This window comes from Ursus maritimus, unplaced genomic scaffold, assembly GCF_017311325.1.
Source record: "Ursus maritimus isolate PB19 unplaced genomic scaffold, ASM1731132v1 scaffold_17, whole genome shotgun sequence".
NCBI lineage: Eukaryota > Metazoa > Chordata > Mammalia > Carnivora > Ursidae > Ursus > Ursus maritimus.
In genome coordinates this window covers 28,959,546-28,984,554 of record NW_024424119.1, presented here as the reverse complement: position 1 = coordinate 28,984,554, position 25,009 = coordinate 28,959,546, and the positions used below count along the sequence as shown (strand labels likewise).

Below are 25,009 nucleotides of genomic sequence, written 5' to 3'. Positions count from 1 at the left end.
CACTAACTTCGCCGCAAGGCCTCTTCACTGTTCACAGTGTGACCCCAACGTACATTCCAAACCCACACAGAAAGTCTATTTTCTCCCAATAATACAGGCCACCTGCTCGCCCCTAAAGACAGGCAGGAGCCTGGTGTCACACATTCCACATTCCCAGTGGCTCCTGGTGATTGAGGAAATGCACGGACACGTGAATGCACGCTGAATGAACACTGAACACATTAAGTACTTAGAAACCTGGACCAACGGGTTACTGCTGCGGGGAAGTTGAAGGCAAATCTCACAAGGTTTTACTCAAGGATAATCAGAATCTTATCCCTGATACTCGACACCAAAGTGGACCCCACTCTTTCTGCACAGCCCCCAGACGGTAGCCTCTCCTTATCAATAAGCATGGCGCCCCATGCTTCGTCTTCGGCCTCCTTTGGCCAAATAAACCAGTCAGGGCTCAATTCTCCAATTGACTGCATGGCTCAGGGAACAAACCCTCAAATCTGATTACAGGAAAATTCATTACTTGAAGTCTTCCCTCAGGGTTCAGAGCTCATAAAAGAAACCTCCAGAGGCCCTGGCTTAAGGGAAAAGAGGCCCCCCTCGCTGCTGCGAGGGTACAGATTGGCAATAATTAAGCTGAACTAATTATGGTCAGGCCCCCCCCGTCAGTCCTCCCAGAGCAGGGCTGCCTCCGGACGAGCTGGTTTGCAGAGCAAGAACTTTTCACTCACACACAGAAGGAACATCCAGTCGATCTTGGTATTAAAGAGCACCACCCAGATAGGGTCCTCCCGCAGGCAAAGCAGGGACAGTTTGCAGGTGCACCCGCAGGGACGCGGTTAGAGCCCCCGTGAGGCGAATGCGCAAGGACGCTCTCCTGGGGAATCTGCCGCCGCCGGATCCATAAGGATTTCAAGGCAAACACGACCACAAATATCAACACATAAAGACAGACAGCAAGCTAGGATCGATATGCACATTTGATTTAATATGTTAACAGATGACACGGAAAATCAGGGACAAAATGAGCACCCCAAAAGCAAAAATAGTCAATTGTAAGGCAAGATTGTTGGCCGCAGAAACAGCAGCTAGCCAGCGTCATCAACGTGGTCTTTGCAATGCTCAACCTCACTCTAGAAATAAAACATGGGAAAATATATCACACACTCAGAGAATGTCTTGTCTTTTGAGATGGGTAGAGCGGTGTCTGATGGTAAAGCACATATTCACAAGGGGGGTGAATCGGGCACCCCCATCCCCTGTTGGTGAGAATAAATCGTGCAACTTTTCGAAGGCAAGTTGTCAGCAGATAACAAAAGTCTTAAAATATGCATGTCCTTTAACCTTGTCACTTTATCCCGGGGGCAGTGGTTCTCAAGCAGGGGCTGTTTTGTCACCCAGGGGCACTTAGCAATCTGTGGATATTACTTGTCAGGATACGGGGGCGGGGGGCAGCTACTGCCTCTCGTGCATAGAGGCCAAGGATGCTGATCAGCCCAACAGGAATGACTGGTCCCTTCCAGAAGCCCTGCCTTAGGGAACAAGCTCAGGTAAGTACACAGGAACATACATCCAAGGCTATTCGATGCAGCACTTTATACAAAGTTAAAAGATTCAAAACGGTGCATGTCAATAGGGGACTCGCTCAATAAATCGTGCTTGGTGCTTGGTGCACACCAGAACGCCACATGGAAATAGAAACATTCGTCGTATACTGCTAAATAAGAATATCTGGTTTCAAAATCACATACCAGGTAGAACACTGCTTTCTTGCATCTAGAGGCACAGAAAACAGTCTGAAGGCTTGAAACCGGCATGTCACGTTCGACAGTGGTTTTCTCCAGGTGGAAACGGGATCGGTGATTTCAATTGTTGCTTTTAGCCCATCAGTGTTTTCTGTTTTTCTTCCAACAGCATGGCCGAGGGGGGCCTTGCCGTGCAGCATTTGAGACCATTTGGGAGTCCGACGCTGACGGTCCTGGCTGGGTCCTCTCCCAGCCCTGGGAAGACCCGACAGACCTGGTACTGGTAAGCCTCATTCCTAAACGCCCGCACACAGCTGGGCTGTCCCCGGAGACAGGCGCACCCGCAGTCCCCATGAAGTCACCTCAGGGCATAGCAATATTTCCCTTTTCTCTTCCTGGAAACCACCCAAAGCAACAATTTTTATTAAACCTGGAGACATTTAAAATTCTGGAACCAAAATTGTTTGTAAGGGCTGCCCAAAGCGGGGAAATAAGGTGGGAAACTGAACAGGAAGAATGCATGAGGAAGTGGAGAGAAGGCCACCAAATAGAATTCTGCAAACGAGAAACACCCCCACATGCAAAACTGGAGTGGCTTATTTATAGCAGTGGGAAAGAGGGGTCACCGGCTAGCAAAAGGTCGTTTTCTGGACATGGCTGGGTTTGAAGAAACGGAGCAGGTGAGCAAAATGAGAAGTCACCCAAACTCGAGTATGTGCAGGAAGCAGTTTTCCTCTGAAGCAGCCCAGGAGATTAAATTTTGCATGGCAAGAACAAACACCACTCCCCCCAGCGAAAGAAACACAAACAAAAACCAGCTTCTTACCTCCACGGGCTGGGGAGCGGTCAAGGCTTAAAGTCATGTAGCACGCCCTGCATTATTTTTTACAACCTCCTTGTCCTGGGGACCTAGTGGTGAAGCGGTCAGCCATGCTCCCTGCCTCTGCAGAGCTCCCAGTCTGGTGGGGGAGTCAGAGTCAGCCACATAATTCTACAAATTCCAAAGCACTATGGGGCGCGGGGGGGTGGGGTGGGGTAGGAGCCGGGGCTTTGGAGGCAGACAAACCCAGGATCTAGCCTCTACTACTCCATGAACCGTCTCAGAGACTGTCTGCTTACCTGCCCAACGCGGGGAGTACCACAGCCCCTAGCTCGTAGGACTGTGGGGTCTACCGAAGCTAACGGGGCGTGTAAGTCAGCCTGCCTGCGGCCAGCATGGAGCAGGTGCTTACTAGGTGCTTGCTGCTTGCATTAACCTGGCTGACAGCAGCAGTGCGAGTATTATGACGGGCAAGCAGAAGTTGTAGGAAGACTCCTTTAGATGGCCGGTCCTGAAAGCCCGAGGAAACGGAACAGGAGTCTCTGGGAATCCACAAAATCCTGGGGGGGTGATTGGGATTCCAGCAGCGTGAGCGCGTGGCCTAGCTGGATCTCAGGGGCCAGGAGACCCCTGCTGACATCTGCACCTATTATAAAGCAGAAGGCCCCCACCGCCACCCCATCCTGCCTCTCCTGTCAGCAGGTGCGAGCAGCCTGGCAGGAGCTAATGAAATGTTTACTGAAAAGATCAGCTTGTCAGTGGAGCCTGGACAGATGGCTATTGATCCTCCGCTCGTCTGTCACCCCTGTGCCATCTGAGACCACGTGTGAGAGCAGGTTCTCTTGGACCCAGAGCCCAGGGCGGGGGCTCAGGCCCCAGGTACAGTGGCATACAGGAGAAGAGGCTTGCAATGTGAGAAGGTCTCTGACATCTAGGGCATGGTCAGAGTGGTCTCTGAGCCCCTGGAAGCCCCCTCCTCTGGGGTCACGGAAAGAGCACAGGAAATCGCAGACCGGTGTTCAAATCCTGCCTTGATTATTTTGTGACCTTGGGCTGTGTGAGGTGCGATGATTCTCATCTGTAAAACGGGAACAATAACACCTGCCTCATGGAGGTGTTTCAAGACCTAAATCAGGAAGTAGATATCAAAGTTCTAAGAACTAACATTGTTGAAGGGATGTTTGAGCTTAAAACGGTGAGAAGTGAGCCCACAATGAGAACTCTTGTCCTAGTCCCTGAATTCTCCTAACATGAAACTCCATTTGGTGGTCTTGGGGAGTCTGGCTTGTAGGATGTTCTGAAGAATTTGACCTTTGACCTGAGGGCGTTGCTGAGCCACTGAGGGGTGTGACTTGATAAACTATGGGTTTAGCAAGATCATTCTGGCAGTAGGGGAACAAGGCTGGAATTTGTCACCGCTAAAGTAATGGCAGTAGGAATACAGAGGCCCCTTGGAGATCAAAGGTATAGGCCTTGATGATTAATTGACTGGCTGATTGGACATGAGAGATGAGGGGATGGATGACTCCCATGTGCATGGTGACCCTTTCAATGAGACGGGAAGCCCCAGGAAGAAGCAGACAAGGGGAAAACAATGAGCTTATCTGGAACGCTGTGAGCGCCAGATGCCTGTAAGACTCCCAAGTAAGATGGTCTCCCAAGTGGTTGGACGGGAGCCTGATGCTCAGGAGTAGTTCTGGACTCCAAAGGGTTCGGAAGTCCTCGCCATCATCGTCATCACCATCGCTTAGTTGGTAATGGAAGCCACCAGAGTGGACAGGGCTCCCAGGAGGATGCCTGATGAGGAGAGAAAGGGCCGGAGGGGACAGGCAGAAGGGAACGCCTGTAAAGGGAAGAGAGGTTTCATGGAAGCCAAGGGAGAGTGAGTTTCAGGAAGCAGGGAGGCAGTGATCAACGGTAGAAAATTATATAGAAAGATCCTATTTTTTTAAAACCCTAAAACGTGTCTTCTGAATTTAGGAACAAGGAGGTTATTTTGAACTTGGGAAAGCGTTTCTGTGGGGCGAATAGGAGTGGGTGGAAGGCGAGACTCTGTGCAGAGGGTGCAGACGGCACAGCCAGGGAGACGGAGAGGGGGGGCTGGCCCTGTGGGGCGCTGCGGGGCACTTAAGACCAGGACCAGGTCTCCTGGATCACTGGGAGTATTGCAAAGTGGGGGAAGAAACCAGCACAGAGAGAGAGGGTTGAGACAGAGGAGTAAGGAAGGAGATCCCCGAGGGCACGCAGACCCTGGGCCCAGGGAGGGGCCTCAGGACCCCTCTACAACTACAGTGCAGCCTTCAGTTAACAGGGAGGGCAGCTGAGCCCCAGCAGGAGGAAGAGACGCTAAGCAGAAGCCGCACCCCTCCCTGTCTATCCTCTTGGGGCGGGAGGTGAGGCCCTCTGATAAGGACATGGAGGGATGGGGTAGGGAATTAACGCAAGGCAGGAACTTGTAAACAGTCGCTGTGAAGAGGCAGGAGGAAGGGGGGCGCAGGAAAGGCCTGCCAGGCCGGTGGAGGACCCCCTGCATAGAATCCTCCGAAGTGAGCGGTGAGCCGGAAAGAAGAGCTGGGATGGAGAGAGGCTGAGGATTCAGACAGGCGGTACCTGGGAGCTGACGGCGGAGATTTTGGGGAGGAAGGTCTGCAAGGACCCCCAACCCCCCCCAAGATTGCCGGGCCAGGGAGGCAGGGAGAACAGGCTGTCTGCGGACACTGGCGCTGCCGTCCACCGAAGCTTCTCGCTCTGCAGGAACGGCGACACAGCTCTCTCTGTGAACGGTGACACAGCTGGCCCCCAGGCGCAGAGAGGGCGCGGCTGGGCACTTCAGACCGCAGGTGCACCTGGCAGGTGGACCGAGGGGCAGGGCAGGCCGGGGAGCGGCTCACTGTTGACCCCGCGGAGCCACGCAGCCCTCTGCTTTCGTCTCAGCCTCAGTTTCCCCACCCAGCCAATATGCAGAGCGTTTCCAGGAATCCCTTAGGCCCCGGATCACGGCGGGCGTTCTGTTGGAGCGGGGCTCACAGGCTGCGGGCGGTGCCGGCGAGGGGAGGGCAAAGAGGCCAGCCCCGAACACCAGCGCCGTCGCGCCGCGTCCGGTTAATTAACGACAGCGGGTCCCGTTAATTAATGGCTTCTTTCGAGCTTAAGTTAGGCGGGGGAGGTGTGCGGCCTTTCTTTCTACTGCCCTTCCCATTAACCGGCGCTTGGCTCGGTAAATGTGAATTTGGAGGATGGAGGAAGCCAGGCCGGGTAACAATGCTGCCTGGAATGCAGGCTAATTGCTGTTAAGTGTTGAGCCAGCAGCCCTGGCCCCTGACGATTAAGGGCTTTGGAGTCCTGGCTGAAACCACGGAGGGTCAGCTGAGGCTTAACCCCTTGGTGACCGGCAGGAGGGCGGAGAAAAACCCCAGGGGGTCCTCCTGGGTTTATGAGCACGTGTGTGTGCTCAAGGTGCCCTGCTCGCCTGTGAGCCGGTTGGAGCCCTTCCACAGGTTTGTCCTGAGGGTCAGGTATCCGTCAAGAGAACGCTGGCAAAAATGTTTCGTGCCTCCATAGCACCAGCTAGGCCCTCCCGTGACTATCATTTCCTTATGCGGTGAGAAAGGTTAAGACTTACTCTCGTAGCGGCTTTCAAGTACGTCCTACAGTATTACTAGCTGTATCACCATGCTGTACGTTAGACCCTCCAAACCGGAAGTTATGAGATCATTATCTTCCTTTGACAAGTATCTTCCATCCTCCTTTCCCACCCCCTCCACTACCATTCTTGGCTTCTACGAATTTGGTTTTTTAAAATTCCACATACATATGATTTACATATGAAATACATACCATGCAGAATTTGTCTTTCTCTGTCTGGCTTATGTCTCTTAGCATAATGCCCTCAAGTTTCATCCAAGTTTTTGGGAATGGCAGGGTTTCCTCATTTCTCATGGCTGGATAATATAACTCATCAATCTTACATACATATATCATATGTATGTCTCACATCTTCTTTACCCATTCATCTGTTGAAGGACATTCAGGTTGTGTCCACATCTTGCTTATTGTGAATAATGCTGCAATGAATATGGCAGATATCCCCTCGAGAAGAGAGAGAGAGCAAGAGAGCATGAGCAGGGGGAGAGGGAGAAGCAGGCTCCCGGCTGAGCAGGACCCTGGGATCATGACCTGAGCCGAAGGCAGACACTTAACCGACTGAGCCACCTAGGTGCCCCCATTTTCTTCTGATACATACCCAGAAGTGGGGTTGCTGGATCACATGGCAGTTCTAGTTTTAATTTTTTGAGGAAACTCCATGCTGTCTCCCATAGTTGCTGTACTATTTGTGGATTCTTTCAGTGTATTACCTATTTGAAAAATAAAATTTTAAAAAGGATATCCAATCCACAAGAAGTTCCTATGCTCCTAAGCGTCCCTTGTGAGTGGAGGGTGTAGTTGTGAGCTGGGCAGGGTCAGACAGAAGGTGTGAGGAAAAAGAGGAAGACACAAATTTGACAGTTCCGTGGTGGCCAAGGCTGCACAGGAAGCAGCCCCTGCTCTGAGACTGATCCTGTCCACCTCACCCCCCAACCCACAAACCTTTTCTCTTTCCCACCAACCTTGGTGGATTCCTGGCTTCTTCCTTCTTTTCAGAAATGGTAGAAGTAGAAAGTTCAGAGTGGATGCTGTCCCATTTCCAGTGCTTTCTCTCACAAGATGGATTCGGAGCACTGGAACCCAGCACACGAGTGGCAGTGGGGGAGGGGAAGATGGATGGAGGGAAAAGAGCTTTCGAGCAGGCCTTCAAGAGTCAGCTCATTCTTCAGCTGAATCATCGACACTCGGAGCTGCCGTAGGCAGCACCAGGGCTGGGATCACAGGTGGGCCCGCTGGGTGGCCACCGGAGCAACAACTCCTACCACGCAGACTCCAGAAAGACGCAAGATGGGGGAAAACGAATTTACTGGAACTTCTCACAAAGATTATTCTGTGTGGTTACAAGATTTCAATAAACCTCTTTTTTTAGAGCGGAAGGAGTCATGAGTCACCTGAGGGACATGCTTGGGTAAGAAACGGTCTCAGAGTGGGCTGGGTTTGGGTTTCACCAGGGAGGCAGTGTGCACGTTCGCAGGCAGAGAGCTCATTTTGCCAGCACAGAAGAGAAGCCGGGCTGGCGGCGGTCACCAGCAATCCTCCTTCTCAAATGGGGCTCAGCCTCTTCAAAAAGTAGCTGTCTGGGGGACACCTGGGTGGCTCAGTCAGTTGAGTGTCTGACTCTTGGTTTTGGCTCAGGTTGTGATCTCAGGGTCCTGGGATCAAGCCCCGCAGTGGGCTTCATGCTCAGCAGGGAGTCTGCTTGAGATTCTCTCTCTCTCCCTCTTGCATGCCCCCCCCAAATAAATAAATAAATCCTTTTCAAAAAATCAGCTGTTTGGTACAATATCCTTTATATAAAAAAGGACAAGGGGCTATATATACGTATGTCTGTGTGTATGTGTGTGTATATATGCATGCATGTATGTATATACATGTTAGTCCACGCATGAAATATCCCTAGAAGGATCCAGCAATGTGTCCACACTGGGCGCCTCCAGGGGGACCTGAGAAGCCCAGAGACTGTCTCAGTTAGGAGATAGGATAGGCGGTTTTAAGAAGTGACCCCAGGATACAAGGCTTAAACAAAACAGCATTTCATTTCCCTCCCACGAACCAGGGCTGGTCTAATGGCAATGAAGTGTAGGGACTCCCAGGCTCCTTCTGTTTTGTTGTCCTGCCATCCCAAGGGTGTTGCCCAGCTCCACACAGACAAGGACCTCTGCACTCCGGCCATCAGGAAAGGGGGAGTCAAAGAATCAGCAGGCACAGGCACGTCCTTCAGAGGAGCCCGGCGATGTTAAGCACGCTGCTCCACTCACCCGTCGTTGGCCAGAACTCAGTCACTTGGTCACATGAGGCAGTGTCCTCGGCTGAGCCGTCAGAGCCTGGCTAAAATTTGGGGCTTTATTTTTAACAGAAGAAGGAAAGCATAGACAGAAGGGAACAACTAGGCGTCTTTTTTGCACTAGGATGAAGAAGACATTTTCTCTTTATATATCCATCTTCTACCCTTCGAACCATGTGCATTAAGAAAACCTTTCGGTTGGAACAGTACGGCACACTGGAAGTCACAAATTGAGCACATGCATCCACCTCTCCACGGTGCCACGGACTCATTAGATGAAAACAGAAGGTATCTTTCAGAGAATGAAATCGTAGCAATACTAGAAAACAAGACGGCATGGCAGCAGATCAGAAAGTGTGAGAAAACACAGGAAGCTGGGAGCAGATGCGAATGGGTTAACTGAGAAAGAGTAAGGGTAAACCACAGCCCCGAACTCCGGGACCAAGAACTTCCTTCTCAAGGGAGTTCCAGAGAAACTCCCAACTCAGACCCAAGAACTCAAAACCAGAAATGCAGGGCATCATCAGAATAATTGAGCAAGGGACTGAACTCAGTAGGGCCCCCACCTTTCTCCCTTGCCCCTACCCCCAACCCCTAAGGAGAAACCATGTTTCTTGGGTCCCTAAGACTCAAAACTTACTTTCCAAAAACTGTGGGTGCTCTATCCAGGAAGGGATCCTAGCATGGGTGTCAAATCTCAGAAGTAGAATAGAGCTTAAAGTCTCTAGATACTCAGCAGGGACATTTTTGTCAGGGGAAAAGGGTATTGCTCGGTCCAAAAGGAAAACATAGTGAAGTGCTCCCGTCCATTACTGAAAACTCTTCTTACAGTGGCAAGTATGGGCATCCCCAGCTTGCAACCTAGAGGTAAGCCTGCTGACCACACAGCCCAACCGCTGCTAGGAGCCTGTAGCCTGCCCTCCCCTACAAGCAAAAGGCCACCTGGGAAATGGGCCTTGCCAACTACTTAAGCAGATTAATCCAGTCCTTCATTTATGAAAGTGAATGGACACCAAACGTTTGAGGAAAACCCATAGCAGGAAAGCTAAACAAAGAAAACTAAAAGGAGCCACCTTGGAAAAAAACAAGACACAGTAGGGAATGTTCAGGAAGAAAACTCTAAGTACCTTTGGACAGATTTGAATGTTAAATCCCTAAAACAAGAGCTAGCTGCCATTAAAAGGGGAGCCATCAAGAGAACAAGAAATCAATTCTGTACATTTAAAGGGATTATCAAAATTTAAAAATCCAGCAAACAGAAGGAATAATATGGCCAAGACTGAAAAACCAAACCAGTTATCTGGAAGTCAATGAAATCTACAACACAGGAAAAAAACCACAAAGCAATGAAAAATGAAAGAGAAGTCCATAGACAGAGGAAAGACCCAGAAGGTTCACATCCATTCATTCAATAGGAGTTTGAGGAAGAAAGAACCGCCCCCCCCACACACACAAAATAAAGAAAGAAAAAAAGAAGAAAAGAAAAAAAAAGAAAAAGGAAGGGGGGAGATCAAAGACACAACAGAAAATTTTTCTTAGCTCGGGGAAAACACAAATCTTCAGATTGAAAGAGCCCATCAAGTACCAAGCAGGATAAATAAAAACAAGATTCAGACTTAGATACCTACTGAAATTTCAGAACCCCAAGAACAATGATAAAAATCTCAAAGTCTTCCAGAAAGAAAAAAAAAAAAATAGGTCAGCTACAAAGGAGTGCAAAAGTGACTAACATCAGACTTCACATCAGAAATACTTTTAAACAGGTCTTTAAAATTCTAATGACCTATGAATTTGAGCCTAAATTATACTTTCAGCCAAACCAGCAGTCAGCTGTGCTGGGAAATCTTATGATGGCGGCACTCAAATTCACAAATTACTCAAGGGGGTACTGCAGCAAAGCAAAAGGAATGCAAGAGTGAGATTTCAAGGAACGTGAGATTAAAACAAACTAGTAAAGAGCAGTGATAGCTGAGTAAAAGTGAGGAAAGTAAAAATGAAATTAAATGGCAGCTTTGACATAGGAACTATAATAAATAATATGGTAACAACTCTGTACGGTGACAGTTGGTAAGTAGACCTACCACGGTGATCACGTCATCATGTATACAGATATCGAATCACTACGTTGTACACCCGCAACCCATAGGATATTGCACGTCAATTCTAATTCAATTAACTTTAAAAATAAAGTGGGAAATTCCATTAAAAAAAAAGACAGATTTGAACCTTGACAATTTTGTGGTTGTCGTTAAGTACACGGGATTTTCTTTATCTCACTGTAGATCTGATTTCATTTTGTTCTGCTGTGATTGATATTTACATAACCACAGTATGGTAAATGCTATTTTTATTGGGTTTAAGTATTCAGAAGTTCAAGCCTGGAAGACTTGACTACGGTTCTGGAACAGAATGTAAATGTTATAAACCTTCACAGTGGGAAGAATGACGATGGTATGTATTGATGTGGAAGAACGCACACTCTGTGAGGAAGCAAATGTAAGTTGCAGAGTAATACGAATAGTGTGACCCCACTGATGTTTATACACATTGTTATAGACGTATTCTACATGCCCAGTCGAACACCTGGAAAACCTTCACTCACTTTTACTTTCTACACTTCTGTATCTTTTTGAATTTATACAGGCAGGCATAGATTCAAAAAATTTTAAATAGAAATATTAATTTGAAGATTGCTTAATTATTAGCCTGCCCGAGGGACTTAGGGTTTTTGGTAAGGCCCAGATAAAAACCCCTCAGTTAAAGAACGACATGTTGTGGAACCCCGCAATCTAAAGCCAGGCAGAAATGTTGGCTGTTCTAAATTTGTAAAAACAAAACAAAAAAAACTGTCTGCAGACCAAAAACCAGTGAAAGATCAACACTGCCATCTGCTGAGGACTTCTTGGAGAGTAGGCTGAGCTGAGAAGGCTTTCTGTTTTAGTAAATGACGGTACCCCCTGAGACCAGCACAATCCTGAAAGCTGGTTTATCTTCTCCCGGGAGCAAGGACTACTAGCAGGATCATACAGAGAGACGCTCGGGAGGGCATGGGCAACAGTTTCAGAAATGGGGTGTGTTCAACCTAGCAAGCGCTGGCCCAAGGGACAACAGGGTCTCCAATATCCGACACGGCTACACTGGGGCAAAGGTTTGGCGTGTGGGACCAACGATGAGGTGGGATAGCATACCCGAAAGGACCTTTTCATAAGTATTCCTCTCCAAAAATAACTTATACTGTCCTGTGAACTAGTGAATGCATCCCTGGTCACTAAAAATGGGTAGAGAGGCAGGGTAACCCTCCATCCTGAGGTTACAGAAAGAATGTCTGTCTGCATTTCTGAGATGTTAGCTTACATGGCCTTGGTGCTCGGGCGTTTGACAAATCCCTACTGGGTGCCTACTATATGTCAAGTAGTGTGCAAGTCCCCTTACAGCCAGAGACACAGATCCATAGACTGGCTTTTGGAATGACGCCAACAGAGCCAAGGCACCAAAGAGTCCAGAAGGAGTCAAACTAGATCTGGTGAGGCGTCTGCCAAACCCAACTCGTGTTTAGCAAGCACTGGATTTCCATATCGCACTCACCCCGCTTAGGACACATTCCTTAAAAACCTAGGCCCTACAATCTAATAAACAAAAGTCTTGTTCCTTTTTAAAGTGAAGTTTGAAAATATCGACATCCCAATAAGATCAAAGCAGACTTCATTCATTGATTTAAAAAGAAACATAAAGAAAAAACTACATCAGGATCACAAAATATTAGAACTGGAAAGACTTTTCTAAAATCATCCGGTTCACTACATTTATAAGCTGGGCTGAGTTCTGGAACGCTGTAAGTAAGCATTCTGAGTGTTTTTTAATCTGAAGGACAGTGCAAGAATAATAGACATGAATGATATGTACAGAATCTGCTATATTGTCAATGCTCAATAACCATTTAAGTATAAAAAATATTCTTTCACTTTAAATAATTTAAATCAAAAAGCCCCAAACTTCATCGTACTAAAAGGTACTGGGTTCTAAAGACAGCCCACTGTCTTAGGGGAAAAAAAAAAAATCAAGTGTGAGAAAAATACGAAGAAAAGGACATGGGAGTAGCTGATGGAAGAAGTGAACAGAACAGCAAGAGGGAAGCCAGGGATTAGTGGGACCACAAGGAAGGAGGAAGGAAGGGAGGCTGCAGGCTGCAAAGCCTGTAAGAAGAGCTCGCAGGCCCTCCATTTGGGGAGCCCCAGGGTGGAAGACTTTGCTTCTGGAAAGTAAATACACAGCTCCATAGCTGCATTCTGTCAGGTCAGTTCAGATCCATCCCGAATTCCTGAAACTGGATGTTCATTCATTCAACAAGCTCTTCTTGGGGCCTGCTCGGAGCCAAACCCCGCTCTGGGTAAGAGGGTCACAGTGAACCACCTGGTCCTTGCTGCGGGGAGGCTCATTTCCAGCTACAGAGGCCAGCCTTGCAGCCGTTCAAGGACAAGGCCTTAGAGGGAAGTGTGCATACACTGGGATGTGGCTTCATAAACAGAACGTGGCTTGGAGGTCTGCAGAGAAGACAACCCTAACCAGTGGAACTGGGTTTCTGACAGGACACCCCAATCACACCACGCTCCTGAGAATCCAAGGACCCAGCAGAGTGAGCCTCCAAATAATCACTGAACCCGCTACTGCTCAGGTGCTAGGAAAGGGAAATGTATGCGAGCCGTCTGCTTCCTTCAAGGCGAAGAGGGAGAGAAAAGTCCTAAAAATCCTACGGGGGTTAAAATGGGAATGAAACACAATGAGAGGTTGTACAATGACTGGGAAATGTTGCAGGGATCTGTGGTCTCCCAACATGTTGCAGTATATACCGGTAGTCCGTCCCTTTTTATTTTTGAATAGTAAACCACTCCATAAATAGAACACCTTTTTAAAAAAAATCAATCCACCAGTTGGGTGGACATCTCGATTGCTTCAATTTTGGGCTATGATGCTGCTATGAACATTCACCCACAATTCTTTGTGTGGATGTTTTCATTTTTCTTGGATAAGGGTTGCCAGATATAGCAAGTTAAAATGCAGGACACCCAGTTAAATTCAAATTTCAGGTGATTTTTTTTAGTATGTCTCAAGCAATATTTGAGATATTCTTATATAAAAAAATTATTTGTTGTTTACCTGAAATCCATCTTGTATTTTATTTGCCAATCCCATTCTGTGTAGAGATGTAAAAAATGGAATTGTTGGCTCATATAGTAGGCTCATAATTGACTGTCTTAAGAAACTGCCCATCTGGTTTCCAAAGGGACTATACCACTTTACATTCCAGCAATATCGGAGTCTAGTTTTTTCTCATCCTCACCAACACTTGGTGTTTTGTTTGATTATAGCCATTCTAGCGGGTATGGAGTGGTTTTCATTATGGTTCTAATCTCATCAACAGTCTTCAGGAAATTGTGTTTATTAGCCATTCGTAGATTTTCTTGGGAAAATGTCTATCAGACTTTTGACCAATTTTTAATAGGGTCATTTGTCTTCTTGAGTTCTAAGAGTTCTTTATGTATTCTGCATACAAGTCCTTTATCAGATGCGTAATTTGTAAATTCTCTCTCTCCATCTTTTGGCTCATCTTTTCATTGACAAAGATTTTTTAAGCCCAAAAGATTTTAATTTTGATGATGTCCAACTTACGGTTCTGCTTTTTTAATGGCTTTTGCTTATGTCAGTTTAAATCTTTGCCTAACCCAAGTTCACAAAGAGCTTCTCCCGTTTTTTTCTAGAAGTTATATAGCCTTTTACCTTTATCTGTTCGCTTTTATCTTTAGGTCTACAATGAAGTTAGGGCCCAAATAACTTTCTTTCTCCCTTCCTTCCTCTCGTTTTTAATATGGGTGTCCAATTGTTCCAGCGCCATTTATTGAAAAGACCGTCCTTTCTCCAATTGAATTGTCTTGGCACATATGTCAAAGATCACTTGGTCATACATGCAAGAGTTTATTTCTGGATTCTCAATACTGTTCCATTGGTCCATATTGCCTATCTTCACGTCAATAAAACACTGTCTTCATTGCAGCTTCATAGTAAGTTTTGAAATTGGGTAAGTCCTCTAATATTCTTTTTCTGTTCTTTTCAAAAATGATTCTGTTTTAGATACTTTGTATTTCCATATGTTTTAGGATCAGTTTGTCAATTTCTAAACAAAGCATTTTGCTGGAATATTGATACGGATTGAGTTGAACATATGGAATAATTTGGGGAGAACTGCCATTACAATAGTACTGAACCCTCAAATCCACAAACATGGAATATTTCTTTCTGGGTTCTCTTTGTGCTACTGTGAGTGGATTTTTTTTTTAATTTGGGGGGGATTGTTCTTTGCTAATATAGAGGATTTCACTAGATCTTTTGTGTGTGTATTGAACTTGTATTCTATAACCTTGCTAAATTTACTAGTTCTGGTTGGGTTTTTTTGTTTGTTTTGTGGGTTCCATAAAATCTTACAGGGCCATGTCATTTGTGAATAAAGATGGTTTTACTTTTTTTTCCTACTTTAAATGACTCCTTCTTTTGGCAAAGGACAGCAGGAGCTGGATAGAACCTCCATTACAAGGTTGAATAGAAATAATGAGAGCGGTATTCTTGACTTGTTCCTGATTTCAGGAGAAAAGCACTCTCCCCCCATTAACGTTAGACGTGGTTTTTCATAGATTGAAAAGTCCTTCATTAGGTTGAAGAAGTTGCCTTCTATTCCTACTTTGTTGAGTATTTATCACGAATGGGTGCTGAATTCTGTCTCATGCTTTTCCTGTTGTCTATTTAGTTGATCATATGGGTTTTATCCTTTCTTTTATTAATAATGTGTAAAAGATTGATTTGGGGATGGTAAATCAAGCTTGCAGCACTTGCATACACTCCATTTGGTCCTGGTGTATAAAGCTTTTTATTTGTTGCTGGATTCAGTTTGCTAATGTTAAGGATTTTGTATCTATCTTCGTGGGATTTAAATTACTTTTCAAATATAGGTATTTAAAAGTACAAATTTCCCTTTCAGCACCACTTTAGCTGTATATCATGAATTTGGATGTTTTCATTTTCACTTAGTTAAAATTATTTTCTAATTTCCCTTGTGATTTCCTCAATATGAGTTATTTAGAAAATGTGTAAATTTGCATATATTTGGGGATTTCTTTCTGTTGGTGACTTCTAATTTAATTTCAACATGGTTAGAGAAGATACTTCCTATGATTTCATTTTGTTGTTGTTGAGACTTGTTTCATGGCACAGCATATGGTCTTCCCCGGAGAACGTTCCATGGGGACTTGAAAAGAATGTGTGTTCTGCTGCTGGTGGGTGGTGTTCTGCAAATGTCAGGACAAGTTGACTAACAGCGTTCTTTTATATGCTTTTTTGTCAAGTTGTCCTATCAATTATTGAGAGTAGGATATTGAAATCTCCAAATATTATTGTTGAATTGTCTATTTCTCCTTCCAAAACTGTCACTTTTTCTTCATGTATTTTGGGGCTCTGTTGTTAGGTGCATATACATTAATAGTTGTTATATCTCCCTGATATACTGACCCTTTTTAAAAAAAAAGATTTTATTTATTTATGAGAAAGAGAGGGAGAGAGAGAGAAAAAGCACAAGCAAGGGGCGGGAGAGGGAGAAGCAGACTCCCCCTGTTGAGCAGGGAGCCCAACAGAGGACTCCATCCCACGACCTAGAGATCATGACCCAAGCCAAAGGCAGACACTTTAACCGACTGAGCCACCCAGATGCCTCATATATATTGACCCTTTTTAAAATCATTTGGAATGTCCTCTATTTCTATTTCTTGTCTCAAAGCCCACTTTGCCTGATATTAATACATAGATACATATGTATTAACATGTATTATATATATGTGATATATATATGTGATATATGTGATTATATATATCACATATATATAATACATATTAATTCCAGCTTTCTTCTTTTGTATACCATTTTAATTTCTCTTGATTTTTCAACTCTTTTTTTTTGAGCATTGTGTTAGTGCTTGGTCTAGGGACTACAATAATATGCATTTCAATTTATCACAGTCTTCTTCAAATTAATACTAACATAATTCCAATAAAACATAGAAGTTTGTTTCAATACAGCACCATTTCCTACTCCCTCCTTTGTGCTATTATTATAATATACATTGCATCTATGTTAGAGTGTTACCATTATTGCTTTATACCATAACATGCCATTTAAAAAAGAAAAAAATATATTTATTGTGTATGCAAATGTTTCCCCAAGATTCCCATCCTTTGGTTATTCAAAGTACTGCCATGAAAGGACTTTGCAAATGAAATTAAGGTTACTAAATGGGGAAATGATCCTAGATTATCCAGATGGGCCCAATGTAATCACACTGTAATCACATGTAATCTATGAACAATACAAGAGGGAGGTAGAAGAATCCATCAGAGAGAAATGCAGTGGAAGAGAGAACCAAGATGGGGCAGGAGAGGAGATCAGAGAGATGAAGTATGAAAAGGACCCACATTACTGTTCCTGGCTTTGAAGATGGGAGGAAAGGAACCAATAGCCAAGAATTGTGAGTGGCTTCCAGAGGCTGAGAACAACTCCTCTGACGGTCAGCAAGGAAATGGGAGCCTCAGTCTTACAACCGTATGGAGCCGAATTTTACCAAAACTTGAACAAGCCTGCAAGTGAATTTATCCTAAGCCTCCCAAAGGAATGCAGTACAGCCAACACCTTGATTTTGACCTTCTAAAACATGGAGCAGAGAACCAACTCAGGCACATTATGCTTGGACTTCTGAACTACAGAAGTGTGCGATCACAAATGGGTATTGTTGTAAGCCAGTACATTTGTGGCAATTTGTTATGTCAGCAATATATTTATATAATCCTTTATATTTACTCACGTATTTACCATTTCCAGTAGTCTTCCTTCCATCCTGTGGATTCAAGTGACCATCTGGTGTTATTTATTTTCATTCTGAAAGGTTTCTTTAAAAGCAGATCCACAGGCAACAAATGGAGTCTTTTTATCTCTTTAGTTTTTTGCCCTCATTTTTGAAAGCCAGTAGTATCCAAATCCTCCCAGCCAAAAATCCCTGGAGCTTCCTGAAAGTGCAAGCATCACCCATGAACCCACAGTCCCTCCGCTGGTCTTGAGTCAGAGATTCCCAAGGGGACTGTTATCCTAAGCAGGCTTTACGATTAGATGTAGAAATACCAGACACTCTGGGGCCTACTGGGGAGAGTGGCAACTTAATTGGAATCTGCAGGCCCTAAATCTGAGTCATAACCACAGGATGGATGTCCAGCCCTTCTGAGCTGGCTAGAGGGGTTCAGGGTAGCAGGAGTCACCTTCCCTACACTCTTTTGATTCCAAGAGTTGGGAAAGGAAGGAAAGATCTGAGCTTGGTGTACAAAAGTCTACTCTGTTGTACCCAGTGCCCTCCCTGAGCCTCCCCTACTCAGGAACCAGAGAGAGTGTGCCTGTAGGCCCTCCATGGCATATTTTGCCTGTACTGTTTATAACTGCTGTAGCCTGTTCAAATCTAGGTAGGTTCGCTACATATTGAGAACATCTAGAATGTTCAGCTTTCTAAGTTTGGGGGGGGGGTTGTTGTTGCTTTTATGAGAGATTTTTGAGGCCTCTCTCTCCTTGAGACTGAGGTGAGCACTAAGGCTGGCTCTGGGGCTTGCCCAGCTGCCACTGGGCCTCCCAAGCTACAAGGCTTTGAACTCCCAAATCAGACTCCCAGGGAACAAACCAGGAGTGAAAGAAGCTCACAAAGTGGAAGGCCTGTGAAGGAGAGATGGCTACTCCTGAGCCTCTTACACATTAGCTGCCCTCTCTGGCCTCACCCCTAGAAATCCACACCCAGTTCACCTTCACGCATTCCCTAAAGGCTCCTTCCAGCCCTCTGTCCCCTCCTTAGGATACTCAGTTAGCCACCATCTGTCCTAGTTGCAAAAATCAGGTGAGATCATACATATGAAAGCACTTGGAAAAACTCAAACACTAGGTAATGACAAGTGCAATCATCTCTTCATGTCTGGAATTAAGTCTCAAAACTGTATTTAATCCACCCCTGAGTGCCCACATCTATTTCAGCTTATGAATCCAATGACCACCTGACTCCTCCTGTGAGTACCATGGGTGCCAAGCAACAGTTCTACTGTTATTTTATGGTTGGCAATGTCCATAACCTTTCCCACATAGCTTTTCCTTTTAAAATGTCTACCACTGGGGCGCCTGGGTGGCTCAAGCAGTTGAGTGTCTGACTCTTAGTTTTGGCTCAGGTCATGATCTCATACGTCAGTGGATGGAGCCCCCAAGAGAGGCACCTTGCTCAGGCTCAGGAGGGGAGCTGCTTGAAGATTCTCTCCCTCTGCTCCCCCCCCACTTGTGCACACACTCTCTAAAATAAATCTTTAAAAAAAAATAAAAATGCCTAACATTGCCAAATAGTTTCTCAATCACACCTCCCTTTAAACAAAGAAACAGACCTCCCTGTACACCATCTACTACATTCAGATCCCAAGTGTTTTGGTGCTGCCTACCACAGCGCGTGCACATTTTATTATCGGTCTACACCAATACTCCCTTAACTTCCAGTTTTTCTTACCCTCTCTCAATAGATTCTTTCCCCTTTGAAATACTTAAGTTGCCAATCCCCCTTTATGATTCTATTCTTTCTAATAGAAAATAGTTAATTTCTTACCTTTTCCATTTCTCTTTAGCTCTCATAAAGTATCCTTTATTTCTGTAATGATTTTGTGTTCTTTCTTTCCCAATTCTTAAAAATTATGCATGGCTGAACCATGCACAACTGAGCCTTAGCTTTTATAACATCAAGTTTTTCTACTCATCTTTCAGAATAGCTCCATTGTTTTGTAAATCCTCAACTGTAAAACAAACAAAAAGTGCAGAGTTGCAAGATATGCCCATAAGACCACATATGTAAAAACATTTTTTCTAAATTCGAAGAGACCAGTATATAAAGCTGGTTCTGCTGTTTCTCTGAATCTATGTGTTAAAAATAATTTCACTTTTTTTCCATCTTTCAACAAAAGCTCTATATCCTGGTTATGTGTCTTATTATGGAGGAAGGGGAAAAAAAATCCCTAAGTCCAGTCTTTGAATTGAAGTGACAGTCTGTAACGCAAGAGCAAGCCAATCCACAAAACCACTCCCGACTGTTAGTCAAGAGTTTGGGGGCCACACCTCCTTATCCACTATCTGCTCAGTTTTCTCATGAGCCAAGTTCCCACTCCCAGCATACTAACTGTTCAAATCTACTTAAAAAAAAAAAGCAAAGCCTATTTCTACAAATTATGCCAATTCTCATAAATCCTTAAATTAGGAAAGATGAAAACACTCTAAATTTCTTTTGAAAATAACTGCAAAACTTTGAGAATCAAAATAATAACATCACTTTAACACAACCTTAGCAAATCTGCTGAGCAAGAGGCAACATAGTTCACAGGCAGGCAGGTCCCAGCCTGCCCACTGACAGATCAGCAACCCCTGCACACATGGGAAGAAGCTATGACGCCCACGGAGGCACCTTGGGGCAGGTGGGCACTTCTCAACCACGTTACAATGTAACTTGTACTGGGGAATAATTTAAAAATTCTAATGTCTATCTACAGCAACTACTTTTCATAACAGCATGGCTCGGGATCCAATATACACACTTTATTTTAAATTACGCCACTAGCACTTGGGAAAAAAGTCATTTATTTGCATTGCTTCCATTTTTCTACTGTAGTGTTAGGACTTCACATAAGCATCGCTCTTCTACTTCCTATTTACAACTCATTCAGAATATTACTACAAATACAATATACATCTTTTAAAAACTTATGGGGAACTGCAGTTTTTGTTTTTCTTTCCTCTTTACAGGTTTCTCAAAATCATTCAACTTAAATGAAAATTTATATGGACATTCTCTGTACACATCTGAAAGGGCAGAGATCACACTGATAAAGCCAAAAGAATTTTGCACAAATACAATAAAATACAGAAAACAAAAACTATAGAAGATGTTATTTGGGGTACAAATATAAACAATACAGTACCATTTGAGTAATTTAGCAACATAACACTCATACTTTATAGAAATAAAACTGCAAACCTGGAGAATGCTCTGACAAATATTAAACATTATATATACAATGAGGTAAATGTACCTTGGTCTCTTGAGAGGTAATTTAAGTTTAAAGCAATTGACATTTTGAAGCATCTCCTTGACATATAAAGAAATATCAAACACCCCATTCCATTGGCACAATGTGAAAAAGGGATATCAAAACACGGTTCATGATATTCAATTCACAAATCTTGTTAAAAAATAAAAACAAATTCACTTAAGTTCTTTTTTTAAGCTTTAAGAAACAGGTTGAATGTTATTAAATACATTCTTTAAAGTCTACAATTACAAATAAGATTGCATAATGGTGTTGAAAAGTTTAAATGTACTGACAATCCTCAGAATGTCTTAGAATTCCAGCATTTCTAGAGAGAGGGCCCATTGGTAGTCCAGCATTCCAAAACAGACACTAGGAGCTACAGATTACATGTCCAGACCTATTCTTTAGGATCTCAGAAATATCTGAACTGGTGTTTCCTGCCAAGCTGTAACAGAATCTCCACCATTTGGAGCCAGAACACTGCCACAGTCAAGAAACAAAAATCAACAGTTGACTTACAATCCCTCTTTCAGCGCAAGGATAAAAATAAACTCTAGATAGGACATGTCTAATGGGATACGGGTTTTGTTCTGCATTTTAATTAGCACTATGCCATCTTGTTTTATAAAATACTCTATGTGGGACAGTTCTCAGATGTAGCGGCGGAACTAACGGTAGCTCATGCATGAGCTGCAAAATGGCCAAGTGACCACTTAAATTTTGTAACGAGAACTGAAACGTGGAATTCTTGATGTTATTAACCATGTCACTGTGCACGGACTCAAGGCACTTCTTGAGCACTATCACTACGGCAGAATTACAGGCTCAGCTCTCCGGACCGCACCCTGTCCTCTAGAGGGTGGGATGTGCCGCTGCTTCTGGCACAGCTCCTACTGCCATAGCTGCTGCCTTGCTGCCTTCCCACTCCTTGGCCATAGCTTAAGTCACAACAGGGCAGCCAGCAGGGCCATCATCCACCCCACCTCCAAACTCAGAGAACCCTCCCAGCAACATCCAGTGACTCAAGGAAATGGAAGCATGTCCCCCACTTCCATCAACCATTTTACTATAGATTTCAAAAGCAGCTATTCAGTCAAAAGGCTGCTGAGGGGAGATGGGCGGGGAAGCATGGCGGCAAGGCAACTAGTCTCTGAGGCAGAGACCAGCAGGAAGGCAGGTTGAGAGAAACTTAAGGTGAAGTTAGGAAGGAAGGACCAGGGATTCCTGTGCCCCACTGGGTCATACCTCCCTCATCCCCATTCCTCCGGGGAACTGAAAAAATGGATGTGGACAGGTAATTGGTCTGAAGGTATATTTTAAACCAAGTTTAATTTTGGAAGGTGAGCATCTGAAGATAGGCAGTATAAACAAAGGCTTGTGTATCTAAATGACAAAATTAATACTCTAGTCAAACGTATCTGCAGTTATGGCCATAGTAATAATGATCTATTTCATTTTTAAGTGACTTTCATTTTCAATATTAACTAATTGGGGTTTATCAAACTGTCATTAGCCAAAAAAGGAATTTGCTGCAGTAATATGTAAACCGAATTTAGAACTAAACTCCAACTTTTAAAAAAATTCCCTGACTCACCAAAAGTACATTTTAACCACTTAGGCAAAAATAGTATAATTGCAACTCAATCTTTGATTTAATAAAGTGTATCTTCAGTAAAAGTTGATTACCCTACATGAAAGTGAGAAATCATGTATCTCAATTTTAAATCAGACAAGAACTTTTGGTATGTTCTTAAAATTATATAAAAATAGTTTTAGCATTGGTCCCCTGGATTTCATAAAGCAGATCTGGTAGGCTTAGAAATGGCCAAAAAAAAAAACAAAAAAAAACCATATATATATACCTAATCACAGAGCTAGAGATTATTAAACAGGAAATACAACACAATTATAAAACAAACCCCTCAAACTCATTCATTTGCTTTGACAAAATCATGGTAGCTACAAAAAAAAGCCCTCAAATTTGGAGTCAAAATATTAACCTCTAAGCACATTTTCCCCATGATGTTTTTAAACACATGAAATTGACACTAAATTCCTATGCATATGTCATTCATTCTAAAATTACTTTGGCTTTAAGACCAAATAGTCTTTCAAATTTATTCTATGTTTAACAGGTAAGACATAATCAGAATGCAGCTCAGTCAGAGTAAATGGCCACTATCTCTTACCAAATACTATAAAGGTTATTCTGACCCTTTCTTTTGGAAATTGATAGCACTATAAAGTCAATGTCTTGCCTCATTGCTATGATAGTTTTTCTCCCATCAGAATAAGATCACAGTGATAAAGAGAGCTCTGAAAACTGTAAAAGCCCTAAAAGACTTTTAACACTGGAAGTAAAAACCAGTTATTATAAGCTAGTTTCGACTTAGTGTGAAGACCATGACGAGTTTGCTTTAAACACTGAATTTGACTGAAAACATCTGTAAATGGAGAACCTATACTCAGAATGTTCTTTAGCTACCATTCTCCCAAATATCAAGGGTGTACTAAACTTATTACCTAATCATATAAATTAAGCAGTGGCAGTATCTGCACACAGAAGGAAAGACTGAATTAGAAGCTGCCTTCCTCAAAGTGTAGTGAGACCTCAGAACCACGCTAACTCTAACCTTAGTTACAAAGACAGAAAGTCCACTGAACACGGACTCCTACATAACAAATGTGACTCTCTTGCACACCTGTTACCTACTCAAATGATTAACTACCTTTACCTCTAGAAAAGGCCTATTATTTAACATTAACCATACCCTAATTTTAAATGTAATTCATTTCTTAAAAAAATAACACTGTCTTTGATCAGATAAAGAAAAAAATGGCTTATAGAATGCCACAAAACTTTTCACAAGCAGCTAGACAAATTTTCCCTTTTAGAAAAATTAGTCTGTATGCTACAAGTTTTAAATTATTAGAGTACTATAAGCATCTACAGTGCCACTTGAATTTTTTAAGGTATACTGAGACAACACAATTTAGATGCAAAAGCTTGATGTGAGAATATTCAAAAATGACCATAACATTTACCAATTAATGCCACTTCATTTCTTTAGTGGTTTAAGCACATTTTGGTAGGAGAAAGGCATTTTCAAAATGGAATACCAAATGACATACTACAAAAAAACCTTCTAATAAACAAAACAGAAAAAGTCTGGGTTACCCAGATAAATAAACTTTTTGAATTAAAATACTACACCTTTTAAGACACACAGACTGTAAGCAATTCTACTCATTTCCATTAGAAAGACATAGAAGCGGCACTTACTGGTATAGTACAATCCCATTTTGAAGGCATGTAATGTTCTGAATATGTGAAAGAACAGTAATAGTATACAAAATACAATTGCATAAATTATGTTCCTCACTACTATATGAGGTCATTTTTAGACTCAAGATAAGAGTTTTATAAGTATTAGTTTTAAGATCCTGAAAATTATAGAACAGTACATTCAAAGTCTGAATCAAGGAAACTCTTTAGTGGTTCAGAATCCTCTGAGAATGTACTAACCAGGAATAAATCACTTTCTTTAAAAATAAGAAATGTTTCGTATAACTCAACAATCCAGCTCCTTTACCCTTAAAGATGATCTTCAGCACAGCAGAGTTAACCTAAAGTTAAGACCAGCAATCATCTTTAAAAAAAAAAAAAAAAAAAAACCCAAGTTTTGTGTTAATAAAAAATAAAGGTAGACTACACAACATTTTGTAACTGTCCTGGGAAAGAAGTGTTCATAGTGCACAGAAAGGACCCACACTGCTGTTTCCTGGGTCCAAAGAAATCCTGGGGAGTTTCTCGTTGACCTTATTACACTGTTGCAAAAGGAAGCAACATCCTTCTATTCCCTCTCAGTGAGGTAGAACAATTGACCTCCCAAATTAAAACCCAGGAGCAGATCTGAAGGAAAAGTAGAGTTCAGGCAAAGCTGCAGAACTACATTTTGATGCCTTCCTGTTGACTGAGTTGTGACAATGTTTTCTTAATCCGCAAAGCCGTAAGCCTCGCCGCTCCGTTGGCATACCAACATTCTCTCATAATTTTAGCCATTACCCTCAAGGCCTGCAAAAAAAATAGAAGAAAAATAATTAATGAGTGCCAACGAGTGCTTGCCATTCATCTGAATAAGATGTTTACTCTGTACATCTTCTTTCCAAGTGACATATGTCCACGTTTTTTGTTTTGTTATATTTCCACATTATCTGTAATAGCAAATGAATAGAAATGACTTCAATTCCCATCAGGGGGATACTGGTGTCAGCAGCTGGAAAGCAGATGGATGAGGGCCAACTTACTTAGCAGACCTGAAAAAGCTGAATCCTAAACCA

The 25,009-nt window shown here is 43.3% G+C and overlaps 1 protein-coding gene and 1 long non-coding RNA gene across 3 annotated transcripts in view; both read right to left on the bottom strand.

Annotated features, from left to right (window-relative positions):
- Window positions 1-963: 963 nt before the first annotated feature.
- On the bottom strand, window positions 964-3,888 carry LOC121103084. Its single transcript, XR_005835216.1, has 2 exons — window positions 2,566-3,888; window positions 964-2,134 (listed from the first exon to the last, which is right to left on the bottom strand). It is a non-coding gene; the product is annotated as an uncharacterized LOC121103084 (long non-coding RNA).
- Window positions 3,889-19,598: 15,710 nt separating this feature from the next.
- TGFBR1 (transforming growth factor beta receptor 1) overlaps window positions 19,599-25,009 on the bottom strand; it is a 57,327-nt gene continuing 51,916 nt past the window's right edge. For both annotated transcript variants that reach the window (XM_040631660.1, XM_040631661.1), the window contains exon 9: window positions 19,599-24,743. In XM_040631660.1, the coding sequence (XP_040487594.1) occupies window positions 24,618-24,743 (126 nt within the window). In that variant the 3' untranslated portion in view covers window positions 19,599-24,617. The remainder of the gene's footprint in view (window positions 24,744-25,009) is intronic.